Genomic DNA, 12,038 nt, shown 5'->3' on the forward strand with positions numbered 1-12,038 from the left:
TGGGGGTGTTTAGCCTGGAGAAAAGGAGGCTGAGGGGAGACCTCATCGCTCTCTACAACTACCTGAAAGGAGGTTGTAGCGAGGTGGGTGTCGGTCTCTTCTCCCAAGTAACTGGTGATAGGACGAGAGGAAATGGCCTCAAGTTGCGCCAGGGGAGGTTTAGATTGGACGTGAGGAAAAATTTCTTTACTGAAAGAGTGGTTAAACATTGGACCAGGTTGCCCAGGGAAGTGGCTGGGCAGCCACCGTCCCTGGAAGTATTTAAAAGATGTGTAGATGAGGCGCTTAGGGACATGGTTTAGTGGGCATGGTGTTGTTGGGTTGACAGTTGGACTTGATGATCTTAGAGGTCTTTTCCAACCTTAATGATTCTATGATCTCACTGAAGGCAGCTGAACTTAGGCGCATGATTAAATCTGTGCAAAACTGCGTTAGCGTTCTTCTTTCTTTGCTCCCTCAACACTTAACGGGGGATGAAGGTGGGTGTATATCAGCCCAATGCTGTTTGCTTGTTTTTTTAATATATAGCTCATTTATCCAGACGGATGGACTGAAGGAGAAGAAAAATACATCGGAGTCAGTTTAGTTTTATATCACGGCCTAGAAATTCGCAGCTCTCTTCACAAGATATGCATTTATTTGAAATGTGTACCAATTCCCTTGGGAGGTCTGCTAAGCATAGCCATCTATTTTTTTCCTGCATAATAATTCTGCAGATGTTGTCATTGGGTTTGTGCTACTGTAAGTCTTTTACCCATTTTAATTTTTATGGGTTTTTTTTGCACTATCATTTAAACCTGCAAGTAACATGAAATTCGTGTAAAAATAATGTTTCTCCATTCTGTTTCTCCAGATCATGATCCCTACTGCTAAACATAACTACATACCCGTATTCCACCCATCACTGCAACCCATTAAGGAACCAAGATCAAACAGTTCTCAGCAAGGACAAATCAAAACAAGGCTGCACAAACCAAGGACATTTTTTCACGCTTCTACTGTGCTGTTGGTTATACTGCACCCTGGCACACAGGTCTACAAAGCACAATCCTCTACATGACAGAAGACATCATCTCTCTTCGGAAATCTTCTGGCTATTTTTCTATTTTATGCAGTCTCACTGTACTCTTCAAAAGATATCAGATAAGCTTACTTTTGTAAGACAGCATGCAAGGTGGTAAAAAATATATTTGTTCACTAAGCATATTTTAAATTTTATAATCGTCAGTGAGATCATCAGAAGTGAATTTACCCAGACAACAGCTATGTAAACTGACTTTGTTTAAAGTACTGTGACATCTAATTGAGGTAATCAACATTTGAATTAGATGCTATTATGTTAAATTTTCAACAACGGAATAAAAATTTATAGTCCTGTTTATCTCAGGTGTGTTTATATTTTCATTTTCTTTCTACTTCCAAAATGCACTACAACTTCTAAGGACATCAGAACGTGCTAAATTAGTGTCCTTTCAGAAGATGTTTTCTGTAATGATGACACCACCAGTCTTGGATTACATGTATAGGTTCTAATCTCAGCAAAATGGGAACTGGACAAATATCATTGCCTTCATACGGTCTTTCCCTCATCCATTCATGCTGCTGAAAAGATTCCCTTATTATCTCAAAGGTCAGACATGCTTAGCAGGTTCTGTACTGTTAAAAAATTCTCCCTCTTTTAATCTCGTCGTCTCATAGTCCCTGTGGATTTCCAGTAATTCTATACTAACGAATTTTGTTTTCTTGTAGAAATACCTGTACTTAAAAACATGGTGACTTTTCTCTTTCTTAACATTATGAAAGTGCTTCCCAAATTCATAATTAAGCTTTCAACACAACTGAAACTAAATCATTAATGTAAAGGGTCATGGCATTGAATTCTATATCACAATAAATCACTTAGCAGAGGAATTCTGGCATGTTTCTCTCTCTTATGGTCTAATTCTACTTTCACTAAAGTTAGAGGGAGCTTTGCAAGTTCTTCAACAGAACGGAACTAAGTGTTAACCAGAGACAAAAGAACCAACTTAATTCAAGGCAGAAAGGCAGCAGTGAGAGAATCTAGTATTTGTCCAAGTGAGATTTTAAACCATTACAAAACAACTTACACACTCCTTCCTCCCTCCCCATAAGTAACTATTCTCATCACACAAAAACATGTGAAAAACAACTCATTTAGCAAGTGGGATCTTTTTGCTATGATGGTCAATTATGCATTTGCCAACAGTGGCAAAATAAAATTTTCTCCTTGCCCAGTTCAGATCTTGGGAGAAGCAAAAGCTTAAAAAAAAGGAAAAAAAAAAAAAAGACACTTACTTGAAGCTTCTGTCTTCAGGAAACTGTATTTCAAAAAGAGGATTATCCGTGCCAGTAAACTTTGGAAAAGCTTTGATAACTTACAGAACTGATGTTGACCAACAGACTTGATAAATTAAAGCCTGAGTAAAGACTATCTAAACATGGAAATATTCCTGAATAACTTCATGTGTAACACTCTTGTCCAGAATGAATCTAGAATACATTCAAAACCATTATCTTAAGCTATTTTGAAAATAGATTAAGCTATATCAGAAAAAGACATTTGGTTTAGAATCACAATGTTTTACATGACTTATTCAGGAATAGCTAATTTGCTTTAAACTTCATATTCTGTCTTACTGCAAAACAGTATTTATGGATTGACGTTCACACATTGTTAAGAGAGATTTCTTTCATTTCTTCTGTAAGTGAATAATAATTTATTGCATTTTATGTTGCATACAAAGATACACTGCAATGCAAACTATCTATTGCCATTTTTCACTCTTTCAGTAAAGCTTCTTTTAAAACAAACTACTTCTATATATACAGGTAGTTTCTCACACACGCTGGAAAAAAAGAAAAAGCCTCCCTGGCCAAGAGATGGCAAAGAGAAGAGCGTTTCTGAAATTTCATATCCCAATCAATGTCTTTGTCAGAAGGGCCATGTGCAGAGATGTCTTCTCCCACTAAGATGTGTTGCAAAGGGCTGCAGGTAATCAGGAAGAAGCAGATTTCTAGAAAATAGAAAAAAAAAAAGCTAACAGAGTCGTGACATCTGTCATTCTGTTGTGTACCTGTAGGCCATCAATGTTTCCAAGCAAGCTGTTCACAACAGATGGAACGTGGCCTTTTGGTTGAAGTATGAAACCACAAAATGAGGACCCCATTACTAACAATGCAACAACAGAAACTTTGGAATGACAGAAAAGAAAGACTAATCTATTATCAGCTAAATTTAAAAAAGAATGATAAAATATATTTCTGGCTTTTTCTACCATCAGAGGTAACAACAATAATGTTTTACAGGTGAAAGCTCCTTTGCTTTTTTAACTAAGTATTTTGAAAATTTTAAAAAGAAGACAGAAATAAAGCTACCCTACCATGCACATATAGGAGCATCATCTAAAATAACTATATTCAAAAAACTCCAACAAAGTGCTTCCCGCTGAGGTCATTCAATCCCTGTGACCACTAATAATACTAATAATGGGTGAGAGAAACATTTTTATATGGATTAGAAACTGGCTAAACAGACAGAAAACCAACAGCAGGGATATCTAGCCAATTTCAGTAGTTCAAAAGGTTAACAAAAAATGCCCAATACCTCCTGTTAGGCATGTTTAATTTATTTGTAAAAGGGAATGAATAGCACCAACATTTTATACATCATAAAATAATTTAGAATAGTCAGCAATGAAGAAATGTTTGCTTAACTCAAGAAAGCTAGGTTAGCGTACAGCTTCCTGATGGGTGAAAGTCAGTACTGATTTATGAAGAATAAGACACATTGCAGAAACCTTCTAAGCTACGTACATTACCAGATCCTGAACAAGTTGTAGCTCCTCAAGTGAAAGACCTGAATGCAATTCATATACAGACAAAAGAAAAAACATGAAAATATGGTTAAGCTACTGTATAAATTTGTGGAATCATTAAATGTGAACTATGTTATTTTGTTACGCTCATCAGATTTCTTGAAAGAAAGTACAGACCAACAGATTTCTGTCTGGAAGAGAACACAGTGAAGGAAAGATAAGGTAGATGCACACAAACGTGTGCACAGAAATGATGTGACAGGGTTTCCAAGGTGTGAACTTGCTTTATACACAACTATGCCAACTTATGTTTTGTTAGCTATTATTTATAAAATCAACTAAGTTCTAGCAATACCCAATAATCTTTGGCACCACTGAGACGTAGTAGCCATGCATGGTTTTGAATTTTATATTACAGAAATTTTATTTGCTTAAACTGATACATACTCAGAGATTTTAAACTCTTCCTCCTCAATGACTTTTACAGGAAGAGCAATGTTTACATTCTGTGATGGTTTCACTCATTAGTAAGTGTTAATTTATTACCACAAAGGTGCTGGCATTTCAAAAGCATCACTGCAAATGAAAGACTAACGCTGTAACAGATTGAATGTCATTAGCAAGGAAATATGTCAATCCTTTGGTTAAATTAACAATCAAATGGACTGTTTTAGGAAAGACGCAGTAGTGTTGCCAGCAAAGCACAAGGAAATCCTCCAAGTAAGGATTTGTATTTTAGAAGAGAATGCCTCTAGGATGTAGCGTATTTATGAGTTAGGCTCAAGCTCCAACAACTAAGAAAATAATTTTGTCCCTCAGCTTCATTTTCAGTTCTGCTGGCTGAATGAAGAGTGAAGAAGATTATGAGGTTAAGACCAAGTATCAAGTAAGCTGTACATTATTGCATTTTTCCATCTCCACACAGTAAGGCTGATTAACATTTTTCCTTCCCGGTGTCAAATTTTTTTAGCAGTCTGACACACTCTGGATGCTCCACTTCCCACGAAGAGGCAAACCTTGTTAAGATTTGATGCCCACCACGACAACTGAGAAGTGTTCACAGTTACATGTGTGCCAGCAAACGGAATGGCCGGGAACTATTCCCTGGTCCTGCCGTGGAACAGGATGGCATAGGATGGTCTGCGTCCACATGGCGGAATTCCCCCCTGCCTAACACCAGGATGTCTGCATCCAAACTAACTACTGGGAATGGCCCAGGGCCTCTGCCAAGCCCAGAACCATGCCAGGGTGTTGCCTGGGACTTGCTAGCTGCTTTGGGCCAAAAAGTCTCTTAGAGACTAGTCCAAAAACGTCACTGCATAGCTGGCCCAGTACTCAAATCCATGCAGTAGCCCCACTTAGTTACAACTATGGATGTAACCTGTGTGGTTCTTCTCTACTGATTAGACTTAGTTAAAGGCATCAGCCTAAGACTAAATTTGTGTTAAGGGGTCTCCTGAAGAAACTGTTAACAGAAGCCTCCCTGAGAGTCAATAGGAAAATAGGGATGGGGTCCAAAACTGAATTTATCCTGGGGTAAACTGGCAATTCCTGTTTCATTTCTGTTTTAATGAAAGAAGAAAGCATATTTCACAGAAGTTTAAGAAAAAAACCCACAGTTCCCCATTAACCTGCAGAGTACTAGGGCCCAAGAAATTAGCAGCATTCAAAACCGACAGCTGAAGAGCAACCAAGGAGACATAAGGAGATAGTACTTTCTCCTTTTCATGCATGCTAGCTTAAGGTACATCAGGTTCCCTCATCATTGTGCAAGAGAGGGACAATCTAGTCTATATCTGGTTAGATTATGAAAGGGCTTTAAATTGGGTAGCAAAAATCAAATCTGCTAAACATACACTCCAAATATAAACGTTTACTGAATTATTTGAACAATAAATACAACACATTAACCTCTAGCTCGGAATAATAAACTGTAAGCAATCAAAGGTTCTTAAAGCAGAGAATGTAAGACCAAAACCAAAACTCATGTAATAAAAGATTATCACATAAGAACTACACAAAAATAAAATCAAATGATCTAGCTACTAAAATACACATATGTGTTCAAAATCTTGTGGGAATCAAATATTCCAGTAAAAATAAAGGGAGAGATGGAAACACAAGTTTCTTATTATCACACTTCATATGTTATAAAAGCTAGCAGTTAACTTATTTTTGGCAAAGGGACAAAGGTTGCACAACACTCCGGCTTACACAAGTATTTTCTATTGTTAAATGCATCTTGAAAGTAGCTTGTCATATATTAACTTCATGCACACAGTGCACCACGCAGTCTAAGAGTGTCCCAAAGATACCTACGTTTCAAAACATTGATGAATAGCATGCTGTCAGTATCTAGTGAGCCAGGTGTAAAAAAATTACTCAACAAATCATAGTTTAATTGAAACCAGATAAAATCATTTGTGTAATAAAGACTGTACAGATGTTGACCAAAGAAAAGTTGATATTTTTGGACAAATTACTGCATATGATATTTTCTAAACACTCCCTCTTGAAAAGATAAAACAGTAATAAAAGTCCTCTCAAAAAAAATGTCCTTGTTTATAATCACAAAGTAAATTATGTCTGTGGAAATATATCAGGTTAACCTCGTGTTTCAGGTTTTTAGTTGCCATTTCCTTTAAAGGAAAAAAAAAGTTAGATGTGCAGTGGAAATGGTTATGAGGAAGTGGAAGAAACTATTTATGCATGTATTAAACACAGACTTTATGCTAACACTACACTTCCTTCCACTGAAGATTTTGTAATGTAAAGGAAGAGGCAATGATTTAGCAAGAGTGAATGTTAAGAATAAGAATTCAGTATTCTTCATTCATCATCTGCTAGTAGAGTGAGTTATTACTGAGCACTAACAGTTTACCATTTCCAGAGTTGCAAGGACACGGTCCTGCCTCAACCTTCTTATTGCTTCAGAGCGACAAACAAAAATGTTCAGATACACAAGAACATGCCATAACACCTCCCACTCCCATTGAGTTATACAAATGAAGACTGAGTTGCAGAAGCAATGATATATGCATATGTATTAAATTTTAAAAACAATGTCCTTCATTGTAGTACTCATCACAATTTATATTGCTATTCTTTTCTACACATTTCCGCATGTAAGCCAGCAATCTGCTTGCCTTGAGATAAGAAGCTGCTATTAAAATCATAACCAGCCTTAATTTTTGGTGTAGTAACATAATGTAATTGCCAAATATCTAGTGATCTGTTCATAAATTATTTAAAGATGAGAAGACAACAAGAAAGTCCTAAATATGTTTATCACCATTATTAATAATTTATATTACAAGGACATTTAAAGGTCCAAATTCAGAGTAAGAACTTTATTTTCCATCAAACTACTTTATTATATGTTATTAGGATTAGTCATTAATGTTTTTATTTCATTTTAGTTGAAAGTTTGTGTATAGCAGAATAGAGCTTCCACAGGAAAGACGTGGCATTACTCACAGGCTAAGCATGTGCACTGCTTTGCTAACAATATAACTCTCATTCTGTAAGGTTAAGGTACCTGAAGTTCTGATGCTCGCTTCATCATCTCCAGCGTGATGTAGCAACCAATAGAATGAGCAATCAGTACCAGCTTTATATCTTTTGATACATTCTTTTTGAGGAAGTTCAGCTTATGCTCTACTTGTCCGTTAAGTCCAAAAACATCCTCTAGCTCCTTAATATCTGTGTCTGAAACATAAAAGAAAAGAAGTCCTTTGTTTTAATAATAGAAATTTCAAGCATCTCATTTTTTTTCACTTCTTTGGAAAACTCTGAAATAAACTTTTTAATTAAAAAAAGCCCAACAAAACCCAACCTTAAAAATTTAATTTTAAGTTACCACCACTGGCAAGTACAGACTGATGAATCCCTTGTACAGGATGTGAAGCCTTATGTGTAGCTGGGGAACCAGGGAAAGATACAGAAACACATGGAACTTGATGGCACATCATCTAGCATAGTGTTCCCCTTCATTCAGTACAAGACCAAACTCAAGGCAATGGATCAGTTTAAATCAATCCGACTTTACATTGAGAGATCAGGACCTACAATAGCAATACTGGCCAGGAACAAGAGTCCCTTCACTCAGGACAAACTATCATATGTTATCATGCACTAAGAACGTTCAGATATCCAAAATCTCCTGTCTTAAAATAGGCACAAAAAAGTCCCACGGAATGAGGAAAAATACGAAATGCATATGTGTCAACATGTAGCACTAGCACTTACATAAACTACCCCTATTTAGGCAGGTTCTTACCATTGTCAATCCAGCTACAAAAAGGAAGATCAAGTTAGAGCTTCATGGTTCTAGGTTATTGTGCAATTTCATTCCTATTTTGCCAGAGACCTTCCAAAGGAGCTTGGGCAATCACTTATGATGAGGACTTCGCTACTCGCTTCCTGGCCAGTCAACAAGACAAGGATGATCTGGTGCCTGTAACAATTTACAGCAATTTGGGCATCTTTAACTCTTGCTCATGAGGTGGGTGATATGGCTCTCAAGTTCCCCTATCTAAGGGGGTTCACAACTCTTTCATCTGCTAGAAAAGTGCTCTACTCACTAAACTAAAAGCTATATTAAGGACAACACTCCAATTTAAGCTGGACTACTTGATGGAAAAGACTGTAAGAATACATACTGAAAAAAAGAATGAAAGAAAAGAGGCAGAAGGCATGAAGGAACGCATGCCTATAGCTTATCTGAAAGAGACGTACTGGTACTAATATCACTTAATCTCTTAAATCCATGCTATTATCTCAGGGCTCAATTTCATACTCCAGTTTAAACCCCTGATCTTTTACACTCCTTACATATTGACTTGCAACGCAGCTTTAGTCTGGAATAAGCCAAATCTCCTTGCAGCAAGGTTCAGACACATGATGGGGACCGGCTCATTACTGAGCCATGGTCCTACAGACAGCATATAGGTTCCTGGCAAAAGCCACCTACCTCTAACAATTCAGGAGCAGCTAGCAGAGGTAGCACACACACAGCCCTAACCAGCCCACAAAGTATTAGGTGTTTAACTTCCCACTTGGTTTCTTTTGATGTCCTCTGCATGAGTTCTCTATGTGAAAAATAGATGTGGAAGAAAGTATCCATCAGGCAGAGATACTGTAAAGATACATACATTAAAGAAACTCAAAGGCACTGAAAAACTACTGTAAGAGAAAGTTAGCTAGCAGCATAGATGCATTTCAGATGTAGGTGGTTTTGTGCCTGCTTGGAGAAAGTGATAACAGAAGCCTTTCTGCCTCTGTCTGTGAACATACTTCATCAAATTATAAAGGCTGACTGTTTTTTTAATATGCATGTGGTAAATTTGATGGCAATTGGTCAGTAACCTCAAGTGCTAAAAATTACTAACACTACTGTAGTGCAGTTATCGGGGGGTTGACAGTGATAGTATTAATTGGGAGCCTAAGTGGGCTGGCACTATATTGCCTTTTTGATCATCTGTATGAAACATAACCTTTTGAAGAAAAATAATTGCTAAAGCGTGTGTTCTGATGCCTTTTTTCTGAGCTTAAACTATTACCACAGAGGTCACAACAGAGAAGTTCTTCAGTTAAACTAATATTTCTGCTAAAACTACTAATGATCATATCCCAGCATAATTTATAGTATTTTACTCTAAATGAAAAACACTCTAAAATACACTCAAGAAATGCAAAATTAGATGAGAAGTAATATTTTGCCTATGAGGCTTTCTACAAGTAATGGAAAACAAAAAGCTTGTTCTGTTTTCCAAAACCCTAACTAAAAGCCTAAGGCCAAAACATTTTTTTTCAAACTTAGTTTCTATTTTTAGCAAAAGCTGTCTTTCCTACTTTTTATTTATTTACACAGCAGCTTAACCTCATGTAGGAGTAGGCTGTCTACATCGCAAGTCTAACTAAGGGTATATATAACACACATAAAACACAGAATACTAGAAATATGATACAGCAACAAGTGAAGGAGTATGCTGTGTTAAGTATATGTATGTTACTGTGTGTTGGGTTGAGCAGGTCAATTTTCCCTTGTAAACATTTGCTATCATTTCCATACTGTTTTACTGAGGCACTGCCATCTCCACTGATTTATCAGTACGTCTTTTAATGTTTGACATTCCATTCATAGCTTTAGTTCTTGCAAATAAGTGATTATAAAAGAATTTCAGCTTATTTCCAGGTTAGAGCAAGGGAAAAGGAGGTAAAGTAGGTGTAGAAACCTTCTAGAGAACTTCTCATGGTTCACAAGACCCCAGAAACCAAGCAGGAAACAAAACAAATTTTTATTTGTATTGTTCAATCTCATGAGGTTAACAGCTGCTTTTCACTACACAAACTCAATATCTGCTACAAGAGATGCTGAACATTGCTGCAATGCAATTAATAAACAATACAGCAAAGACAGTCTAGCCCAGTCTCAACATTTTCAAAGTTAAGGTAGATAACTATGTTAGACAAATACAGTTAATTATTTCAGTTATTTAAGACATTAGATATCTAATTTAATAATTAGTTACCTAATAAATAGCAGCGTAGAGATTCAGGGCAACATTTATTGCTATTACTGATTTCAGCAGAGATGTGCCTATTCAGAAACAGCTTTGTTGCCAAAGCAAGAACCCCGAGGAAGGATACGCATCATACAGGTGGGGATTAAGAGTAGAGTGAAAATAAGGGCTTTTTCCTCATGTACCCAGACTTGAGTTTAGGACTTCAGCATACCCAACTCCAGCCTCTGCACTAGCGCTTTCTAGGGAGCAGGGGAGAGCAGAGCAGAGCAGAGCTTGCAGAAGCGATTTTTAATCGGATGGGTTAGTTATGATTGACGATGATCACAGAGACCTGTTCTACTGCACTAGGCCAAAGCATCCTCAGCGCAGCCCTGCTCAGCACCACTCAGAGCAAGGATGCTCAGATTCCCACGTCTACTGGCCACATACACATATGATCTCTGTAAGACTGAAAGCGAGTCCTGACAGCCAATGCTGACCCCAGAGACTTGTTTCAGCTGTTTAATACAACTTTTTCTTTTCTTCTGAAATACTGGTTTGTTGCCAAACCAAATCACATTGGCGCTACTCCTAGAGAAGCCACACTGGAGGATGAGCGTGCAGCGTGGGGTCTGGCGATCCACACGCAAAACTCTCCTCATCACAGACCGACCCTGCACTCTTGTCAGGTGAAACTCCAACGACACATAACCCTATATTGAAATATGCATCCTATTTTTCTTCTGGACAAATACAAAATTGCCCACGCCTCGTGTCAGTTCATGTTTCCCCAACACAAATGCTGCACTTCTAATAGTCCAAAATATGTGAGAGTTGGACTGCGTCACAGGTTTGGAAGATTTATTTATTTATTTTACAGAATAAAATCGCCCAGGGATTATCCAAAATCAACATGAATTTCTTGGGTGGAGAAGCTTAAATGGGTTCTTTATATAAGCAAACAGACTTGCACAAACACACTGGCAGTCAGCTCTCCAATGGCTCTACATCAGAGAAGGGACCAGAGTTACTTCACCTCAGGTGTGGAATAAATGGCATGGCTGAAGTAGAGCTCATTTAAGCAGTTTTCAGATAGTAGAAATTATATGACTTGTACTTTATGCTGCAAACACCCCATGTGGGCCAAGGCGTGTGATTTTAAGACTTTATTTAGCTGAAGTGTATTAAAAGAAATACTGTATTTCTTTATTTTCTTTGGCAAACCATTAATCTTCTGATGTACTTTTAGAAAAACAAATGCGCAATCACTTTAATGAATCTCTTTTTCTGACCTCTGCTAAACCCACAGTCAGAAAACAATGATAGATTAAAATAAAGTGTTTGCTCTAAGACTGGTCGACAAGTTAATCTTGCTAGGAAAGAGGACTTTGGTTTTAAGGGAAATAACAGAGAATTGTGTTTGTTTGTTTTTCTGCTGTGTATGCAAGGGAAATTCTTAGGCAGGAAAAAAAAGCATATCAGTTATATGAGCAGACTTTAGACTGGAGATTCATAAAATTTAGTCTTTCATTAAAAAATCTCCAAAAATCATAGACTCCTTTTTACTGGATGATTTGAAAAGATACTGGAGGCCGGATTTTCCAATACTGCCCTCAAATTTGTGCATATAATTTCTGCATGCCTTTGTACTTCCCTAATTTCACAAGGGAATGCTTGCACGTCCAAACTCCCAGCT

At 37.3% G+C, this 12,038-nt stretch overlaps 1 protein-coding gene across 2 annotated transcripts in view; it reads right to left on the minus strand.

Moving 5' to 3' along the window:
* Nucleotides 1–12,038, minus strand: part of LOC103913184 (chromosome unknown open reading frame, human C2orf43) — a 114,734-nt gene that overhangs the window by 65,224 nt on the left and 37,472 nt on the right. For both annotated transcript variants that reach the window (XM_009319649.1, XM_009319648.1), the window contains one exon: nucleotides 7,375–7,544. In XM_009319649.1, coding sequence (XP_009317924.1) covers nucleotides 7,375–7,544 — 170 coding nt within the window. The remainder of the gene's footprint in view (nucleotides 1–7,374; nucleotides 7,545–12,038) is intronic.

Source organism: Pygoscelis adeliae, unplaced genomic scaffold (genome assembly GCF_000699105.1).
Source record: "Pygoscelis adeliae isolate BGI_AS28 unplaced genomic scaffold, ASM69910v1 Scaffold121, whole genome shotgun sequence".
Classification (NCBI taxonomy): Eukaryota; Metazoa; Chordata; class Aves; order Sphenisciformes; family Spheniscidae; genus Pygoscelis; species Pygoscelis adeliae.